The sequence below is a fragment of the Nothoprocta perdicaria genome, unplaced genomic scaffold (genome assembly GCF_003342845.1).
Source record: "Nothoprocta perdicaria isolate Ctin4 unplaced genomic scaffold, notPer1 scaffold_39, whole genome shotgun sequence".
Classification (NCBI taxonomy): Eukaryota; Metazoa; Chordata; class Aves; order Tinamiformes; family Tinamidae; genus Nothoprocta; species Nothoprocta perdicaria.
The window spans coordinates 1,332,898-1,354,965 of record NW_020455632.1 but is presented as its reverse complement, the minus strand read 5'-3'; the positions used below and the strand labels follow the sequence as shown (position 1 = coordinate 1,354,965).

General features: G+C 38.7%; 1 protein-coding gene across 1 annotated transcript in view; it reads right to left on the bottom strand.

The window, feature by feature from the left end:
* Positions 1–5,755: 5,755 nt before the first annotated feature.
* Positions 5,756–22,068, bottom strand: part of ATAD2B (ATPase family, AAA domain containing 2B) — a 54,737-nt gene continuing 38,424 nt past the window's right edge. Inside the window, exons 24-27 of the mRNA XM_026044906.1 lie at positions 11,370–12,065; positions 8,275–8,402; positions 7,287–7,415; positions 5,756–6,099 (exon numbers count right to left, since the gene is read on the bottom strand). Coding sequence (XP_025900691.1) covers positions 6,058–6,099; positions 7,287–7,415; positions 8,275–8,402; positions 11,370–12,065 — 995 coding nt within the window. The 3' untranslated portion in view covers positions 5,756–6,057. The remainder of the gene's footprint in view (positions 6,100–7,286; positions 7,416–8,274; positions 8,403–11,369; positions 12,066–22,068) is intronic.

Genomic DNA, 22,068 nt, shown 5'->3' with positions numbered 1-22,068 from the left:
TAAAGAAAAACCCTAGAGCAGACTGGCAATTTGCCCTTCCCTACGACCAGGAACAGATCTCGCTGTTTCTTAAGGTGGGAATCCTCACACAAAAAGTATCCTCCGGGCTACAACCTGCTCTGCAAGAGAACACAAGATCTTTGTGACCAAACCAGAGCTACTATTTTTCATCTTTTAATAGGAGAGTAACTCATCATCTTAGCAAACTCATTATTTAGTTTGAATTTAATGCATTTTCCAGGATAAACTCCTTTTCTGTATTTTGGTCTAGGCTTTAAGCCCTTTGCTAGGGAACTGTTTCATAGGAGCCCTCTCAAAACTTGTCCAAGTGTTTCTCTYCTCCTGATCTAGATTCTCAAAGCTGAAGAGTCATCTGGTTCTCTACAGGCTCCTACTTCCATACTGACACACAGCCAAGTATCTTCAGATTATATCTCAATTCAAATTTCAATTCACTCTGAAGGGAAAGGGTTTCACACCACTCACCACAAAATAATCCAGCTCCACAAAAAGCAGATGACAGGAAGTCTGATGAGCATCATCACTGATGCCACAACTTCAAGTGATGCAAACCTCCTCTTCTCTATTTCATCTTCCCTGGAGCACCTCCCACCATGCTAACRCAGGTGTAACATATGGCCTTTGATCAACAGATCTTCATGGTTTGGTCAACCTTCTCCTGGCAAAGGAGAGAAACAGGCTCTCACAGTCTGAAGCTGCTACTCATTAATGAAATATCATCTCTCTGCCTAAAAACTTGCTTATGCACTAAGTGCTACCTTGTCTTGAGTAACTACATGAGAGCAGAACTACAGCAGAACCCAGAATTCAAACAGTTTTATCCCAAATCAGCATCCAAGCACAAGCAAGTCTTAGCAGGATGGCCAATTTTACACTGGCATCTCCCTGGAGGTAGTAAAATCATTTTAAATCTTAATTATCACATTTTAAAAAATAACTCAAGACTTTTCCTACTACTAAAGTAGGGCTCAATATAGCCTAAGTCAAGCATATTCTTAAGATAAGCAGAATTTAGCAGCTGTCACAGCCTTTTATTGGCACTGGGTTAAACTGAAATACATTCTCCATGCAAATAATAACACTAAAAAAAAATCCTCACCTAGAAATGGAATGAGGCTGAATTAATTAGTGTTAAAGTTTATAATCCCCAATTTCTACTTAGCAGTTAGATGACTACAACTGATACATTAAAAAGGGAAGACAAATGAAGTGCTCGGCTTCATTACTTGGTTCTTAGGTTTCCTTATTCAGCTTTCAGAATTTTCTTCTTATGTTGTGCTAATTTAAACCCCCAAATCCTGATCCAAAACTTTCAAAGTAGGAATCAACAGCAGGAGAAAACAGTCTGAACCCAGCCTGATACAGAGGACAGGATGATCTCGTTTTTATTTAAGTAACTTACCTGAAGGGCTTGAAGGAAGAGGAAGGGAATTGGCAGCACCTCAAATTCAAGGAAGGGCAGGAACTCATGTGTGAAGTTTGGTTCAAGRGAAGCAACAGGAGGAGAACGTGGCCTTGGGCAGTGATCACCTGAGAAACACGGGCCACACAAACATTTACTGAAGCTTTATGATCTKTACGGTCCGATGCAACCAGGCCAAAGCCAACTCACACTGTTCCTCTAGGCCTCACGGAGCATTTTCACAGATGACCTGTGCAAAGCCCACTGCAGTACAGTCCTCTGATGACTGATGATTTTCACAGCAGTGAGAGAAGTTCGGTCTGGCTTTCCAGTTCATCACTATTCTTGAAAGATGGACACGGACCCACCAAGATCTCATATCCTGCACCCTTCACTCCCTCAGACCCTCACGCCATTTGGATGAAATGACACAACATGATGAGCTCCTTTAACCCGACTATTTTTTGGCAGTTGATTTTTATTCAGCATCTAACTGTGCTTTTGGAGCTGCCCTTGCCAAAGGAGAATGGCAACGGGACCTAAAACAAGCTACGTAACTACTCCTTTGCCCACGAGTGCTCTAGTTTAAAAAACACAAGCAGGAAAAGAGGAAAAGGCCCAAGAGCACCATATGTCCTCCACCTCAGCAGAGACCGCACCAGATCTATAGAACAGCTTGCCAGACTCCGCTCCACGTTACATAAATTAGGGGCCATTTGCTAGCTCCAGAGAAGCTGCCAAAAGCGCTCACAGGAGGAAGATGGGGCTGATTCTTCACTTGCATAACCTAGAGCAGCTTGTCCTCCTATGTCTAAGTTAGAGAAGAAAATCCCCGCAAAACAAACAAAAAAAACCTAAATTAGAAATTTATCTTCAAAGAATCCCCAAAAAGTAAGAAAAATACATAAAAGATAGGGTTTTTTCTTAAAAAATAGTGAAATGAAGGAATCTGGTGCTGGGTGCTGACATAACTACACACAGTCCTTGGTGTTTCAGCTGAAGAGGAAACGTTTCCTAAGCACAGAGCATAACTCAGGAACACTTATTTACTTGTCAAGGCACAATGCAAGWTTCACTTCAGCCCAAATTAACCAGAGAGGTGTTTTTCTTTAATGGCCAGACATGGAAAGCAAACACAGATTTCAAGTGCTCGGGAACAAGTACGYAGCAAGATCCTGGAGTAAAATGTCAGCTGCAAAAATCAAAGAAGTCTGGCAAGAAAAAGGCTGAAATGGGCTACAAGGTAGCGTTTCATTTGAATACAACAACATCTTTAAAGGAGCTAAAGCTGTGTTTTCTTGTCATCTTTATTCAAGTATTTCACAGCAGTTATATTACAAATTACAGTAAGATGTTCAAAATTTCCAGAAGTTCAAAAAAAAATTAAATAACTTACTCCAAACTAGTGTAAAATGAAGTCAAAATGCAAAACATCAATTTAAACACAGTTCTGAATAAAACTATAGAATCCAAAATATACCATAGTCGATGAAGGAAGTCTACTTAACTCACAAAGTAGACACACATTAATGAAACCAAACAGGACTCCCCAATGTCTAAATAACCCAATGTACAAGATACAAAAGATGCAAGTACAAGCCCAAATTCAAGCTTAGGTTGTGATTGCCAATAAAATAAAACAACACAAGTGACTATCAGCTGCAGGACTTGCCATTCAAGAGACTGAAGGTGAAACCAGAGCTGACAACCAACTTAAAAAATAAGGAAGACGGGATATTTAAAAAAAAAAAAAAAAACAGAAAAAACAGCAATCCTATAAATACATTGGCATATGAAGAAATCAAGTAACAATACGGAGGACACAGAACAAAATAATCACAGGTGAGATTCAAGCTTGCAAATACAATCAACTCCATGGCCACCAACCTCCCCGTGGAGCAACCCCGACGTGTCCAAAGCAGCTCCGGGAGGAACCCGCGGCCCCGGCACCGAGGCCTCACCCTGGAGTTTATTTGCCATTTTTCACAACAAGAAACAAGGGAAGAGAGGTCGATTTGTACAAACTCTTGCCAGTGCCGTATGGCAAAAATTTAAAAAAAAAAAAAAAAAAAAGAAATTAAAAACATACAAAGAGTAAACAAGTGTTTAGACCACGTGGATAGACTGACAGCTGCTTTAACTCTATCACCACCAGACATTAAAATAAAACTGAAGTGTGGTTATTTGGGCTAGGAAGGTGGATATAGTATTTTATGCAAGTTGTCCACTAAAACATTGGAAACTGGCTACTTTTCTCTAAAACGACATGGTAGCTCCATTAGTAAAGTTGCCTAAGATTTTCCTTTTTCCAATCATCAACTTACAGTAAAAACTTTTCTTTAGAAAGAAATCCTTTTAGAACCATTTTTAATGCTAGGCATTAGCTTTGTTTTTCAAACTCACTGGTGACTAAAATTCTCAACTGGTTTAATTAATATAAATTTATTATCTTCTTAAAAACGTACGCAGTTTTATCTTCCACAAGTGCTGCTGTTACTTGAACAAAAACTTCTTTGAGTAAGTGAAACTGGAATAAATATTTTTAAAAAATTCTGCAGCAAGAACCTGAGACTTGCAAAAAACCCTTTTATCAGAAACTTGCTACAAAAAATCTGCTACATTTTATTAATCAAATCTTAAAGTTTGTAACAATTTCCATCAAAATACAAAATGCTGTTAATGTACCAGCCACAAAAATATCTCAAACAGGTATGATGCTAATAAATACTAAATGAAACATGGACAAAAAAAATCCCACAATCAAATCCGAGATCAAAGAATCTCGTTTAAAAATGTGTTTTCTGCTTATTTTTGTTGGTTTTAATCGCACTTTCCCACCTCAAAAATACAGCGTTTCTGCACGGGTTGCATTTAGAAGGTGTAACTAGATGTACATGAACACGTGAAACCTTGTTATTAGTGATAAAGGGAAAAAAAAAAGTGGCATTCCGGGACAGAGATCAAAGGTAGAGCTATGTTTCCAACAGAAATACAAAGCACTTTGGATGACTGCAGTCGCCCAAGGCCCGCGGATGTCTCTCTGCAGTGACTACATCGAGGTGGAGACGAGTACCTTAGCTTCAGCTTGCAAGGGGGAGCAGGGTGATCACAGGTCCTCCATAAACACTGTTGGTAACTAAAATACAAAAAGCTGAGGTAGCGCAGTGTCTCTGCAGCAGTCCAAGACTGTTGGCTCCACTGGAAACCCAATCGCGCCGTGTTGCATATTTTTGGAAAGACGTTTCCGCAGCTACGTAGGGACAGTTACATGAAGGGGTCAAGATGGTCACACCAGGCAACTTTGCTACAACATCTTCCACTAAGACTGAAAAAAAAAAAAAAAAACCCAAAAAAAACCCCAAAAAACCTAAGAGAGCAGCCTAGGTAACGTGTCACACATTGAGTTTGTGCTGGAACTTACTGCCATGGGTCTTGTTCTTGAAACTGCCTCAACTGCGTTCTCCCCAATTCCCAGAAAAGATTGGTTTTGCAGACAGTGTTCAGAGCCGTTCGGGTCCGAACGGATYGATTCCCAAGTCCTGTCTTCCAGTCCCTGCCACGTTAGCCACGCTGTGCACGGACTGCGTTGCGAAGCCTCCTGAAAGCTGTATTTTCAAGTGAGCTTGGGCTCCAGGATTTTGTCCCTCTAAAGCAGCTTCTCACCTGCATTGCACAGTCCATTATGAACACGGAACTATAGAAAGAACCTGCCAGTAACAAACTTTTCTTTCCCTCTCCCTGAAGAACTCATAATGCGATGGGAAAAGGCTTCATTTTTAGCCACACAGAAGAGTTTCACTGTGTAACTTGTTTCTAAAACAAACATGTACCAATGAAAGAAAAGAATTTCACCATTTTGGTAAAGTATGTGGCTTTTTCAGTGTGTCTTAGTTTAGTTCTGTAGAGTAAGACAGGCTTTACATAACCATAATACTGGTTGCCATCCGATGCAGAAGACACAAATCATCCTTTCGCAGATCTTCATTCTGAAGACAGCTTTCTAACATTGCCATTTGCTATAATCCAAACCAAATGATTAGCCTTATCTTTCTCAAATGACTAAAAGGCACATTTAAAGGCAGTTCTAAAAAGCCTCATCTTCAAATTCTTGTACATCCAGTTACTCAAGGTTCCTACCACAACGCATCACTGCCATCTTTAGAACAGAATTTTTTTTTTTTTTTTTGTCCATTACCCCAGAGAAGAGGAAAAACTGGAAAGAAAAATTTTTTTWAAAAAATGCCTGTTTAAAAATATTCAACTTAGATCTGCTCTTTCCAGTTCTCTCGTGTTGGTCTCCACTTTGCCCGAAGTTTCCCAAACGATAACACACGCAGAGCGAACAAGAGCAGAAATGAGAGCAGTTTCTGTGTAGCACCAAAAATCTCCAAGCTGTGGCATTGTACTCTTTATTTATACCAGATACAACTATATGAAGTTCCGTTTGGTTCTTGTAGGCTGGTTGGTTTCAGGTACCTGAGACAATAGCACCAAATTCAACAGAAAGGAAAAAACAGAGAGCACTTAAGACCAAGGCTCTGCACATACTTGGTGCAAATGGAAACTGAATGGCTCAGAGGACTGCTCTCCCGTGAGCAGTTTAAGAGAGGACAAACCCACCCATCTTGACGAGTTCACAGGAATGTTTCAAACACATGAACTGTTCTTTCCATCTCCTGCAAGAGAGACAGAGCAGCAGTTATAAAGAGTCATAGAAAGACATAAATGTTACGTTAGGTAATCACATTTCCTCYGATTCTGGGGGGAAATCTGAACAAACAACTCAAAGGAAAATAGACATTTCTGTTTATTGGTTGCCATCTGCTAGCAAAATATGGTAAAAGAAGAAACTAATTAAACAAGTATTAATGCCGAAAGGTGCTCCAATATGACAGTCCATGAGAAAATGGAAGGGTATTGAGGTCACTTTTATAATTAATGCATTCAGTCTATATAAAGAAAACATTGCAATGACACACTGCATGAATTCAAGTCTTACTGCACACACATGCTATGGGTGACCCATCTGTAAACAAATATCTGCACATAAGATACTCATGTCTTATAAATAATAATTTAAAAAAAAATCTATCTACATTTCGCAGAAGCTTTTAATATTTTCAACATATTTTAGATGAGGCTGGCCAAGGAAAGGATGAAAGTGTTTTGAAAAATATTGTGCAAAACTTGGAAAATTTCAAAAATATAAACCCATTCAAAGGCCCTTTGGGTTCTATATTAAAATATTCACGCAGGAAAATGGTTGGCATCCAGTGATCCAACTRTAACTGCCAAGTGACGTTGCTTTTTCAGCAGAGTTGACTATTGGTTGGATCAATAAACCCACCCAGAGCACAGCTAGAGCAGAGCTGCTGGTGGGAATGCATGTCCAGAGCTATGATCAGCCTAAACCTGTGCTGAAAGGAGTCACCTGATGAAGGCAGGAGACCTTTGAAAGGCAAAATGGATGACAGCAATGCAGATAAATGCATGACTCACAACTAAAGGCTTCTCCAAGACCAACCAGGGCATATTTGCCTATCTAAATAAAATACACATGCTCTTAAAGTCTCATATGAAAGTTACAATTCAGGAAATTACACCCAAGAGAGGTGAACATATTTTTTTTTTTTTTTTTTACTTAGTTAAACAAAAAGTAGGAGTTGTTGATATTAGTTGCTGATATTAGTATCAGCAGTTCCTAATATCTTTAAGTATCTTTCTCAAAGATTTAGACTCTCAAAGTCTATTTAAAGCTTCTACCTGCTTCACCAATGAATGTGTCAATTAACACACTCTTGAAAAACAATTTTAACCAGTTACACGACACTCATATAACAAATAAAAAGCTGTATTATTTCACCTCTATAAGTCGTGATTTGTCATAATCTCTACGATGTCTGTAGATGCACTGACTGAGGAGCGAATACAATCTCTCAAGTTGGTCAACAGTCAGGTTGTTGCTTTTCTTAACCACCAAGTCGAGAAGTTTCTGTTGAAAAAAAAGAATAGGATAAAGAGGATTTTTTTTTTTTTTTTTTTTTGTAATTGCTTTTATCGTTCCTTAAGGAAAGCTCGGAAATTTAATCTTCTAAAGCCCTATTTTAGAGGGATACAAAAAACAAGCGCTACTACTGTCAGGCAACTGCTTCCATGTTGATCCAAAGTAACTCAGTGTCTCCTTTTACTTCTCTGCTTACACCCACACGTTTTTCCTGTCTTAAACTTCATGCTAATATGAAATATTTTTTCCTATCACAATACTTGTTGTTTCCAAACGAGATCATGGGCATTTTCCAGTAAATTAAATCTGAATTTTATAATAAAACAAGCTAGTTTCCATGATAGAATACAGCAAATTCATTCCATCTTTGCTCAGAGATAAAAGTGAAACAAAATGAAGTGGCAGGGGGTTCAACCTATGACCCCAGAACATCCAGACAACTTCCAGTTTGCTTTCCAATTCATCAACAGTTCATTCTAACGAGTACTTGTACATGGGAGAGAGAAGATGATGTTAACTGCTAATTACTAGGCACTCAGCAGTTTCTCAGCAACTGTCATGTCCAATTAACACATAAGGGTCTCTACGCAAACCACAATTAAAACAGTGGACTGCTGTGCCATTAATGTATTTGTAAAGATCAGAGTATTGTTGGGACAATAAGGCTTCAGTAATTGTAACTTTTTCCCCCTCAAACACTGATCAACAAGGAATACTGGAAAGTAACTGCTGCCAAAATATATTTTTTTWAAAAAAAGAATTTGATTGCAAAAAGCTTCTTAATAGAAAAGCACTTCTCCTGGGCTCTTAACAGCTAACTAATGTTTTATTATTATTATTTATTTACCTTTAATCTGTCATGGTCGACAACTACAGAGGGCAAGGGATCTGATGGTTCCTCTGGGACCTGCTCCAAACTTGCAGGTTTGGACTGTTCCATAGTGACTTTTCGGGTTTTCTTACTTTTGCATATACCTGTAGTTTGAAAAAACAAGCAAACAAAACTATTATCAGCATCTCAGTAACAACTAGCCAAATTCAAAGTACAAATCATTTAAAAAAAAACAACAGAATTAACTACCCTATAAATTGATTTTTTTTTTTTTTTGAAGCTCCTATAAGGAAACTACTTCACAAAACCATCTAAAGAGGCTTCCGAAAAATATTCAACTAGACCATAATGAGAACTGATCATAGCAATTCAGTATGACTTGAATTTGTTCATAACTTGCTCAGTCTTGAGACTCACTCTGAGAATCCACAATTCCCACCTAAACTCGCAGACTGAGAACACAAATTTCCATAGTGACAACACCTGACATAGRATAACTATTCCTCTAAGATTAAAATTCCCAGGTGGCACAGCATTTTTAATAGCATAAAGAAATGTATGTCCCACCTTTYAATTCTTCTACCAACTAAGCTTTATGCTATTTTCCTGAAGGGACTCTGAGATTTATACAAGCATCTGYATCTCATGTGGGAACTCCTCCATGAGCACATCCTTCACCTGAACATACCATACCAAAGTGCAAAGTCTTCACAGCTTCATTTTATCTGCAACTCTTCTTCTCCCAAATATCCTGCAATAAGCTCAGCACCAAATTCTCCTCTAGTCCTGCAAGACACTAAGGATGAGGCCAGACTTGACCATCCTCGTGAGCCATATATTTCCTGACTTTTTGCTACAGCAAATCCTTTCTGTTCCCCATTAAAATGAGGTTAATTTGGTCCCAAGTTTATACTTAGTCTTGAACAGCCTCCTCCTTTAAACTGCACATCCTCATTAAAAGAGAAACAAGTGAAAATGAAAGTCTTTGAAAGACTAGGTGACCTGGGCCTGTTTAACCTGGAGAAAACTGAGAGGGGATCTGATCAATATGTGTAAGTACCTGAAGGGGGAATGTAGGGAGGAAGGGGCCAAGCTCTTCTCCGTGGTGGCCAGTGACAGGACAAGGGGCAGTGGGTCTAAGTTGAAACCCAGGCAGTTCCATCTGTATGTGAGGAAGAACTTCTTTGCTGTGAGGGTGACAGAGCCCTGGCACAGGCTGCCCAGGGAGGTTGTGGAGTCTCCTTCTCTGGAGGTCTCCAAACCTGCCTGGATGCCACCCTTTGCCACATGCGCTGGGTGTCGCTGCTGGAACAGGGGGGCTGGACTAGATGATCTCTAGAGGTCCCTTCCAACCTCAACCATTCTGGGATTCTGTGAAAAGTGACAGTTACTCTACTAAAAGATCATCCTCCACAGGCAGGGGAAGCAGCAGACTGCCCGTAATTTGTTTCAGAGCTACGATTCTCTCGTGGGTCATTTCTTTCCAAGGATTTGTAAATGTTGGCTTAGATACTGAGGATGATGGTAGTCTCATGATGCTACTTGAAATAAATTATTTCCATGATTTAATCTTTACAAAACACTCCAAAATAAGAATTCTAGGATTTGCTAGGGAATCTCACTGTGGGTTCCTCCTCTTCACCCTGCACCAAATGCAGGAAAGATAGAATTTTTCTTTTCATTATTATAAGATACTTAAAAGTAATTGTATTGAAATTGTATTCATTAAAGAAAGGAACTGGTTAAGCTTAAAACTGAATTCTGAAATGCCAGTAGGAAAGTAAAAATGTCTTTCTCTTATATCCTTTTTATTTAGCAACATCAAATTACACGGCTTCTAAGGGAAGTTCAGATGTAAAGCCAACTTCCAAAATTGTTTTTCCTATGTGGAACAAAATTCTCATCTTTCTTCCTAAATCATCCTCTATCTTCATCACCACAGTCAATTCCRTATCTATTCTACCAGTTAAACTTCATGCTTTGGTGACACATTTCTATATTTCCACCTCTGTATTAAAGCTGCAGTCCAAACCTGTTGTGGAGAACAAAATATTTTTCAAGTATTACTTGATTCCATCTCTGCACTTACCACACTCTCTTTCTCTTCCTCAACTTAAAATGCCTTTCTGTGGATTCCTTGTTGTTATAATCCAAAATATCTGACATTAAACTGCTAGATTTATATACTTAATGGCTGAAATATATAGCATACTCATCCCTGTGTTATTCCAAGGATGTTCTTTTTCCCCCTCTACGCACCTTATCCTTAGGGAAAACAAGCATGTACACACACACTCAGCATGTATATGCAGTGGTGATGCTCTCATAACTCACTTCTCTCATTAAAGCTCATTTATTTTGTAAATCTCAGTGCTAATTTTTGAAGTGAAGATTTCATTCTTTTACATAATTCCAAAAAGCTAATTAAAAAAGCAATCATGCACAAAGCTTTTCCTTTCTTCCCGGAGGAAACTATATCTCTTTTCTTCAAAGGACACGGCCCCTTCCTTGCTGCACCACCAGGATTTTCCTTCGCCTTATCTTTTTGCTGCACTGTTAGCACGGTGACTGTAAACTCCAAAGTCAGATACCTACCCCATTAGACAAACAACGGGTTTTTTTGCTATGAGGAAAACTAGATTTTAACAAAACATTCCAAACTTTTTAAAAGAAAGTATTAAACGAAAACATTCTGTATTTCTATGATTTCTGATCCAACGTCAGTAATGCTTTTATCATAAATCCCTATATCGAAATATTTATATATATCATACAGGTATGCAGCTGCACTGATAATAAGTTTAGAACCTTCAATTACTGTCTAAATAATATTATCTCAGTATGCACAGTATTTTCCATACAGCACACAAAAATAAACAGAATATGGCGTGGTGGTAAACTTATTTGCCTAAGATAACATTAGAGCAAGTCAAGGGTAGAGAGTATTTTATCTATGGGGAATTAAATGCATAACTATAATAGAGATCCAAATAAGCAGACTGCAACTCAAATGATATTCTCAGATGTTACAATTTCAAAAGAACATAAATAACTATTTACTGGGGCTAGAAGGTAATAACTGGAAAACTGAGGACACGGGCTGTATATACCTTCTTTATCAGGTTCAGCATCTCTGGACTCAGCATCTGTGCTCTGTAGTGCTTTTTCATTATTGCTGCAGTGTGGGACCTCAGCTTGCACTAAATCAGCTCCTTGGCTTTCGCTGGAAGCTTCCGATTTCTCCTTTGGYTGATCTTCAGCTGAAGCTTTTTGCTTGTTACTAGATCCATCACTGTTGGCACAGGGCGAAACAACATCAACTGATTCCATTTTCCTGTTGTGACACGTGGGAACAGTTGTACCCTCTACCCTGTGCACAGATGTCTCTCCATTTACACAGTCTCCTCTGGATGTAGAGTCCTTCCTTAATTCCTTTTCCGTGGTCAGAGTGACGCTGTCAGTTATTAGCAGCGATTCATTCGAGCTCTCCTCTTCTGTGGATGCAAAATTGTTTTCCTTTGATGAGGTCCCGTTGTTGAGTCTCTGCTCTGCATCGATATCCATAATATCACAAGAGGATTCATCGTTTGTCATAGAGAGATCTCCCGTTTCCTCCCCGTTCTCCTCAATGCAGTCGGTGCTGATCTCCAGTTCTCCATTTTCCAGCAATTTGCTGTCCTCGCCGTGATTTTCATCATCAGCAAACTTTGCATCATCTTCATCTTTCTTTAAGTTATTGACTTTCCTCTTTTTGATAATTCCTTTGCCCCACTGTGAACGCCGTCGTGATTTTCTCCTTATTCGAACTGTATTATAAAGAAGAAAAAAAATAAATGCACAGGTACCTCCCAGTAAACAGATACTAGAATATGCTCTAACTTGAGGCAAAAAGTTCACATTWAAAGAAAAAAAGTAGAACTYCCACTGATTTCAATGTGAACACYGAAGTCCAGTGAGGGAACATGCAAWTTTGCATAGCTCTCCTACTCCAGRTTATGGRCAAAAGACYTTTCCTAGAGAATATACTTCATAAAGCTCCATTTGTAGATACACCGTTAAGAGAAAACAGCTACCAAATAGCACAAAAGTCAGGTTATTCTTATTGTTACTGCAAAATGTGGAGCTTAGTGGCTCCTGTTTTCCCCTTCCCTCCCTTTTAACAATTTGAAATCATCACTCAATTAAGCAAATGAGATCTAGACCACTTTAGAAACCTTGCATACAGCAAGGCCTCCCCATCGTATGCAACTTGAAGCAACAAGAGCCTGCCATTATTTCATTGCTTTTTCCCTATGACTTCATTTCTTTCCTATTTTTATGCATCCTTTCCATGTTTGTTTTTTTTGACCAACCAGATTAACTACTATTTTTTTCCCCTCCAGAAAGGAGAGTGATTTCACTAATCTATTTGTCATGAGACACAACACAGTACCAATGTGAAAGAGGTTCAGAAGCACATTTGCAATGTAGTCTAYGAATAAGACAGAAGGAAAGAGCATTAGATTTAAATGTTCTTATCAATGTCCTTTTCAAGGGTATCTACGAGAGCTCTAAAGCCTAATGAAAAGGTTGGGAAAAAGGGGAACTCGTATATACAAATTAAAGCAATGCTGCTGCTTAGATTGATGTTTTAAATCCTAAACCTGTGCTTGCCAACCTCATACAGAGTTACAAAGATCAGTGCTTATTAGGGCACGCTGAAGATACAAGCAGTTTGCAGGTGCAGGTGTTGAGAATTAAACCACAGAAGCTCACATGGGAATGACTGTGCTTCAGAATTCCCTCCCTGTGAATGCTGTATGTAAGCAGGTAGTTTAACCACCACATGGAGAATAAATTTGCCATTAACCTTTTAGTTTTAAAGAGCTATCTAAAGACACAGTCAAACTGTCGTAAAAAATGGTAGTTTCACTTGGAGTGTATATTTATTGTGAAGCATAATCCTTATTAAAAACTGTAAGATTTGAAGGAGGAGAAAAATCACTTTTCCAGCTAGTTTGTAGATTTGATGACATCTTTCCATAGCTGTACACGTTGGGTTTCATTACCATGCCCCAAAGCACTGCAGAGGATCTCCCTGGATCTCTGCTATTGCACTGCACCAAAACCAGCAAATGCTGCCTGGAAATAGTTGCCTCATCTCAAGTACGTGAACAAAGTGGAGCTTTGACTGAAATTTCTTATTTAAGAAACAGTCTTATGTCACAATATTAAAAAAATAAAAATTCAAATATGATGCTTCCAACCAATCAGTGAGATTTAGGAAAGAACAACAGCATTTTATTATAACTCGTAATACTTGTACTGACAAAAGTAACCACCTGGCTACTTTTGTTTTTCCACCTACATTTAACCAATCATATTAAATTAACTTATTTTCTTCCCAGACTTTCAGCACTTTGTGTTGTGAAAGTATCGTGATCATTACCTGAGTCATCCAGGCCTGCAACACACGTATCAAAACCTTATGGACGAATATTTAAAAACACGGATTTTATTTTTGTCCATGTACTTCCAAAAGCCAAATTTTAACCTCTTTTTTTGTCATTCAGATAAAAGCCTTCCTGCTTTCACCCCCTTCTATCCCAGTTGCTGAAACTTTTCCTCCTCAGGCTTTCACAAACTCACCCAAATCCCATTTCAATTCATTTAACACAACCACTAATATCCTCTTCATGACCATGGTGAGATTCTTAATCCTCTACCCAATATATCTTTGGGTCCATCCACCAGCTCCTGCTTTCACAAACATGCCAAGAGCAGACTTCTACTCCTTACATCTAACTACCATTCAATATATATATTTTTTAATCTAGGCTGTATTATTGCTCTGTGTAAACCACTGTCCTTTGGGATATGTGAAGAAATTCTGGTTCAGATCCTTTGCACCTTTACCCTCATACCAATTTTCTTTCATACAGAGAGTGAGACCTCTAGGAAAAGTGAGAAGCTGAACAATAAATACATATAAAAATCATATATGTTATATTTTATATATATATATATATATTTTTTTTTTTCTCTAACATCTACCTTTCCTCCTCCAGTAAAAGGTAAGGGGGTAGGAGAAGTAGGAGAGGTGTTTATTTGCAAAAGTCTGCACCAGAGTTCACCATAAATAGTTAACATAAAAGAAGTGCTACTGACCTGATCACACTGACCTGAAAAGGTGGCATAAGAGGCAGGAGGGAGAAGCTATCCTAGATAAAACTGATGTATAATTAATGGCCAAATGTTCATGGAACTATTACAAAATCAACCTAACTGGAGTCCTTCTTTCCTTCACTTTAATACTGATCTACTATAAACACTGTAAACTATTAGTAATAAAAATATTTTCCAGTCAATATGATGCATCACACATGAAAATTTTTAGTAATTAACAAAATGGGAGAGCAATTTGCAGGAGAGCCACTAAGAGTTAAATTTGTTAAAAAAAATACCGGAATATATACAATTACAAGCTAATGCATTAACATCTTTTCAATTATTCTTTTAAAAAACTACTCATCTGAAATCTACCCATTGATACCCAATCTTTCAGCACTATTTGTGCCAGAGGCAGTGGAAATACAATTACCAGAGGACTCCTGCTTTTCAGAACTGAGTTTCTATAACTCAAACCATTATAATACCAATTATTCACACATGAATACGTTCATTTGCCTTCTGAATTGCTACACTCTTCTCTCTATAATCCTCATGTAACCTCTAAAGATTTGCCAAGGGGATCCCCACTTCAGTTCAGTTTCTTTTTTTAATAAATCCTTACCCCCTTTTCATACAGATTTTTAAAAAAAAACAATAAATAATTGTTTGAATAAGTGAATGACACAGAACATTCGACTTGGGTTCATGTGGAGCTGGAATCAAAAATGACCCTTCATCACTCAATTACTGGGCTAAGCTGCAGAGTTGATGAAGATGGAATTTAAAATTACAATGTAATATAATGTAATTAATCACCAAAGACAATTTTACCCTACATTTCCTTAAGCAATAAGTGAAGCTTCCCAATTCTTCCATTTTTATCTTGAAATACTCTAAGAGTCTGCTGAAAGATGACTAAACGTAAGGCAGACAGCATTTACCCTAGAGGTGGCCTCCCATGATTAAAAAAGAAATTACATATGTACTTCAGAAGATTTAGTCCTCTAGGAACAAGCTAGGTAAAATGAAACATGTAGCAAACTTTCAGAAAACCTAAATTCTTGCCCATTCATAGGTTAAGATTTTTCAAGACAGACACAGCAGGTAACGACAATATCTTCTACTGAAACCAGGTACTATGGAAATCCAGGACTGCCAGGTATGTTTACATCAATGTGTGAATTCTGGCACTCAGCTTTAGCTAAGCACTCATGAGAAAAGTTCTAGGAAATGTCTGAAGAAACTTGCTACTGAAAATCATATTCTTGAAGTATTTCTACGAGATACAGAGGAAACTACCATGTTTCCTCATGGCAGTCCAAATCTCTATCTCAGGAAACCATGAGGGTGACTGAGCACTGGGACAGGTTTCYCCAGGAGGTTGTGGTGTCTCCATCCTTGGAGATGCTCACAGGCATCTGGGCACAGTCTTGGGCAGTGTGCTCTAGGTGCTCGAGCAAGGGTTGGGTTAGATGATCTTGAGAGGCCCCTTCTAACCTCAACTATGATCCTGTGAAAGCAGACCTCAGAAATGAATGAGAAGCTTCAGAGYTGGGGTTGACACCCCTGCAGTCACCCAAATCCAACACCAGTGACAGAACTGCAGACTCTGCAGAAATAAAATTAACAGTTGAAAAAAAAGGAGCAAATATAATTAGAAGATTTAAAGACTGTAAATCATTAGCAAGCACATCTGCTGCTTTAATGTGGATGAACTCTAATGAGGAGATGCAGCAGTGGAAGCAGATCAGCTTCTCTTCTGAATAGCCTGACTACTACACTGAGTGCAGCACGGTATTAGAGCAGGACTAACAGGTCTGCTTTACGCTGCAGAAAAGTAGACTCTTGTATGCCTCAGCATTGCTTAAAAGACCATCAGAAAATGTAAATCTTCTGCYACTAAAAGACAGAATTCACATTCATCAAATAGCAGCTTCTCTGTTGGTAGAGGTATTTCATAAAGAATTTCTGAGGACTAAACCCCCTAAAATCTCTTTACAACCAAGATCTCCACAGATCTAGATTCTGTGCCTGGAGTATTAAGAACCACTTGAAGCAACCCAGCTGTTTCAAGGTCTTCTTCCACGATCAAAACCCTCAACTTCTTTCTGATGTCTTGTGTGTAAAGTACCTCAAAAGCCTTGAGAGCACTTTTGCTCTCTCTTATTTGCTCTCTCTTATGCTGTATCTGGGATATAGATATATACCTACACCTGCCCCAGTAATTTAGCTGCTTCCAGTAGTTCCACTTCTCTTGCCAATGGGCACTGATAGTCCCACTGACAGCCCAATTGAAAGTCTCTGGAGTTTTTAGTCCACGTCCCAACGTGCAGTCAGATGCAGAGCAAGAAAGAAGAGAGCTCCACAAGGGCTTGAAAAGCAGGACGAGGTGCTGCCTTCCACTAACACACAAAGCCACTTCTGCCTTCAAAGCCAGCGACAGCATTTCCACCACCTCATTAGTCGCAGCTCTACAGTAAGCTGGGTAAGTCTGAAATTTGACAATATTTTTTTCCTTACACTGGTTTTGAACATGTTCTGCTCCCCAGCTGGGCTTCCTAGCTCATGAAGCACCAGAAAAAAAGGAGATAGATGGTGGAAACGTGCAAGCTGGGAGCAGGAAGGACAGCAGCTTCGTTAGCTGCCTGCTGTTAAGATCAACTTAAGGAGACTGTGGAACTGCCCTCTAAAGGACACACCACTTCCTTCACATAAATGGAAGGCAGGAGGATACTTGAGGCAGAGACTCAATCAATATAAAAGCAGCAATTTAAGGTATATGCTTAAGATATATGCTCATCAACAGCAGAATATAGACAAACTCTCCAAGAACCTGGACACTTCTTCTCAGCCTGGAAGAGTCAGCCTCCATCAGGAAGCAGATGAAACATCCTATTCAAAAACTGCAGGATCCCAAGTATTCCCATCCAGGCAACTCCTGTAACACTCCCTGTGACTTTCCAGTGTTTCTCAGAAACAACTGCCAGTATCTTCTGCTCTTCTCTATCCCCCTCAAACAAGTAGGATCTAAGACAAACTAGACCTAATTCCGAGCTGTGGGAATGCTGCCCAATCACCATGCTGCTGCAGTGTCCAGCTAACAAGGCTGGACAGAACAGGCAGCTACCAGGTTCAGCCCACAGCCCTTTCCTCTAGCAGATGCATAGGTTGATCYATGCATCATCCATGCATCACGCATCCATGAGCAGATACATAGGCTTATCCAGCTACCATTTTTCATAAAACCTGCAGGAATTTTATATTTGAGACCTCAGCCCTTGCCAAATTTGTCCGATTCTGGCTAACTGATTACAAAACCATTAGAGATGGAYGGATGGCACACAAATTATTTCCTTAGAAACCAAACTAAAAATACAGTTTACAAGGAACCATCAGTGCAACTGTGACAGTTAAGTGCATGATAGGACAGCCATATGTGAAAATTAAAAATAAAGCCAAAAGAAAGTGGACAGTTGGTTTAATACCACTAGTACAGGCGAGTATAAGACCATACAAATCTACAGRTCTGCTCAATTTTCCTCTGCTGAGCAGGTTTGTGCATTGCAGCTATTTACATCTGTTTCCATCTTTGGTTTGTTTTCAAGCACCACTGAATTCCCTGCTACAAGAGAGCCCYGAGTAAACACAAGTTTTTCTTGCAAAGAGTCCCACTTAATTAATTAAGATGAGACCGGATGAAGTTTGCAACAGGCTTTTCCACCTGTCTGAAAGGCTCTGGGCTGCCAGAGTGGGTCTCTCTGTTAGGAAGGCAAATAAAATAATTAAAAGCAAAACCACACAAAGAAAATAGCCAAAAAGGGGGGGGGAAATAAGAATTTAAAAAAATAAAATTGATTTCTAATGTAAACAAACTTTAGTTCAATTCTTTAAAAAATTTGAAGCAAACATTGCCACAGTTTTCAAAAGGGAGGTTAAGTAAGATACTCTAAATGTCCTGAAAATTGATTTTTATTGTATCACTTCATCTTCACTTCCTGAAGCCATAATGTACAGCACTTGATCGTTAAAAAAAATAAATAAAAATGGTCTGAAAAAAACAAAAACAAGCAAAAAACATGATTACAAATGCTAAAAAGCCTCTCTTCTTCTTCTTCTTCTCATATTTGTCATAATAAGAAAGTTTTCCTATAGGGATTAAGAGAGGCTGAACAGTCTTGGATTACTGACTTAGAAGGAAGATACAAAACGGAGCATGAAAAGCAGAACAGCAGGAAACCAACAAACAAAAATCCAACACGGATCAGGTCAATTGTAGGGCTGTATTTACCCTCAGTCAGAGGGAAAARGGCCTTCCATTAATTCAAGAGGCAGCATGGCTAATAGTTATCAGAGACTACTTCTCTGCTACTAGATATCACCGACTCCAAAAATGTGATGGGATCCCAAAGAAGAATCTCAGGATATCTCAGGAATCTCAGGACSCTTTAGAGAGGGTCCAGCAGAGAGCAACAAAGATGATTAAGGGACTGGAGCATCTCTCATATGAGGAGAGACYGAGTTGGGYCKGTTTTCCCTGGAGAAGAGAAGGCTGAGAAGGGATCTGATCAATATGTAAAAGCACATGAAAGGGAAATGTAGGGAAGAAGCGGCCAAACTCTTCTCAGTGGTGGCCAGGGACAGGACAAGGGGCAACAGGTGCAAGTTCCATCTCCATGTGAGGAAGAACTTCTTCACTGTGAGAGTGGCAGAGCCCTGGAACAGGCTGCCCAGGGAGGTTGTGGAGTCTCCTKCTCTGGAGATCTTCCAAACCCACCTGGATGCCACCCTGTGCTCCGTGCTCTGGRTGTCCCTGCTGGAGCAGTGGGGTTGGACTAGATGATCTCTACAGGTCCTTCTAGAGGACCTCTTCCAACCTCAACCATTCTGTGATTCTATGATTCTGTGAAAACAACTATTAACCAACTCAAAAACAGCTATTTCCATCAAAAACAGGCAGACTTTTATAACTTCTTTTTAAAGTGTCTCACTCAAGTGTGTGTCAGAAGTCAGAAATCAGACCAGCTGGCAAATTGCTGTCGTCAAGAATGCTGACACGTATGCCAGCACAAAAGAAATAATTAAGAAATGAAAAAAGACTGTCTGGGCTCCGAGTAAAGACATCCTTAAATTCCACAAAAAAAGGTTTTTAATGGTCTTTCTCAAGGCACAGCATTTGCTTCCAGCTCAAGTGTGTTGCAAGAATTAATCCAAGTCAAATACCTGTATTAGAGAGGAAGAGGAAAGAAAACCATAGTGCAAGATTCACAGCTCTGACAAGACATGATCAGACACCAGTATTTTAACATTAGTGCCTAAGTGACTAATAAAAAGTCCTATCAAAAGTCCTGGATAACTGGTAGAGACCTAAGATCATATATGCAGAATGTGCTAAAATAATAAATAAATAATCAAAGGACATGGCAGACCACATATAAGACAATGACTGCAGTCATGTACATGCCCCAAGTGCAGTGATCACTGACATCACTGTATTTCCTATAACAGTCAAGAATGCTATTTAGCTAAAGATATTTCCAAATACTGTTTATTTGGAAACTGCAGATGATTTTCCTGCAGTTTGTGTATAGAAACCACTAATCACTTCAATAACTGGGAAGTCAGCAGCGTGTTTACTTCTGTTTTTGTAAGATTTATCTAAAACTAAGGTTTTTTTTAATACTTCATATAACAAAATATTTGAACTTTTTCTTGCTCCAAATGTCATTTTCACACGTGACAACTATCACTTTTATCACTGCACATAAAAGAAGTCTTTTCTGTAACAAAAAATATACAATCTGTAGTCTATCACTACAACACGTTATTATTGAATACTGCAAAAAAAAGATAAGAAAGAAAAACCAAATCTTCCCCATACAGTTTATTTTTATATAGCATTTAAGGAACCAACTGCAAGACAATAAAATAATATGCTACATACTCCATCTACTGGCAAGATTCAGGAGTAGGACAAATTTTACTATACAGGATCAGAATAGTTAAAGACTTCAAACGCTTTATGGGTCAAACCATCTAAACCACTCAGTGATGATTAATTTAGAAGATAAACAAAACTGCACAAAAATAGCAATTTCTGTTTCCTTTTCCATTCACATACACCCAAAGATGGTTTCACACTCTTCTCAATGGAGTCCAGGACAAGAAGCACCAACTGAAATGCAAGAAATGCAATTTAATGCAAGAAGAGAGCTTTTTTATACTGTCAGGATGGTTGCGTGGTGGAACATTTTGCCTGGAGAAACCATGGAGTCTCCATCCTTGGAGACTTTCAAAATCCAAATGGACACAGTCCTGAGCAATCTGCTCCAGCTGACCCTGCTGTGAGGATTAGAGGTTGGACTGGAAGTCCAACCTCCAGATGTCCCTTCCCACCTCCACTATCCTGRGACCATAGAGCTCTTATCACCTCCAGTAGCTTTCAACCTACATGCTCTTCTACATCCCCAACACAGCACTTGAACTTCACATATACACAGTCAATCCTAGTTTTAAATCATTTATGACAGAGCTTTCCTGAATGAATTTGCAGTAAGTAAGAGTAACCTAACAATTTAAATTAATATATATATATATTTTTTTTTTTAAATAATCTATACTGTGACACACAACCTACCCCTGGTGCACATGCAGCTAGGAACAGTAACATGGGAGTTGTTAGCTACACCTAATTCAGAAACTTTTACTGACACATCTTCATATAAAGCAGTTCCTTTCAGGCAGCCCTTTTGGTCAAATCAAATGGAAGGAAAAATCCTAAAATACATTAGCAAAATGAYGCAAAGCAATAAGTACCTAAATATCCAAATAATTTATTTCATAAAAAATGCATCATCTTAGAATGTAAACCAACACACATTAAACTTTTTTTTTATTCTCTATTGTATTAGCCCTGAAGAGTGAATCATCCCATTTTAGAAGTAGGCAGAGCTGCGGCATCACCTGCAGCCCACTGTGCTTAGTCTAAGGAAACTGCCTAATAATGAGAACCCTAAAGGAAATTAAGTGTTTCATCTGTATTGACCTCTTCACAGGTATTTGCTAAAATACTGCACCTAAAAATAATCAGGAAAATAATGTTATTGGTGATAAAAAATACTAACCAGTGCAGAACAAATATTATCTTAAAAAAAGAATTCAAGTTCAAACAGCAAAACAAAAGAGAGGATTTTCAGAATTAATTGGAAGGCACAGTTTTTATCCCACATAATTGAAATGTAATTGGGTTAACCGAGTACATTGCATCACACTATCTAATATTCTTCAATAATGGACATAGACTATTCAAGAAAAACACACAGCATGCCAATTTGTACTTTCTATTATAAGTTTTAGCGTTAATATCACACACWCACACCCCTTGAATATAGGATGGGAATAACTAGTGTGAGTGTATATAATGCAGCATCCAGYTATGCCTCTGTGAATATATACACAGAGAAAACAAAACTTGCACTTCACACAGATAAACAGGATCTTCCCATTGGATCCGAGTTGTCTTGCGTTGAARAAAAAAYACTTGTTAYATTACAGAAACACTTGCAAATCCTGCTTCTTCACAACTGCTTGGGCAGAGATTYAATGCAGGTGGAGAAAGGGCATGTCTTGAAGGTGCAAGTTTCGTGCCTAGAATTACACCTG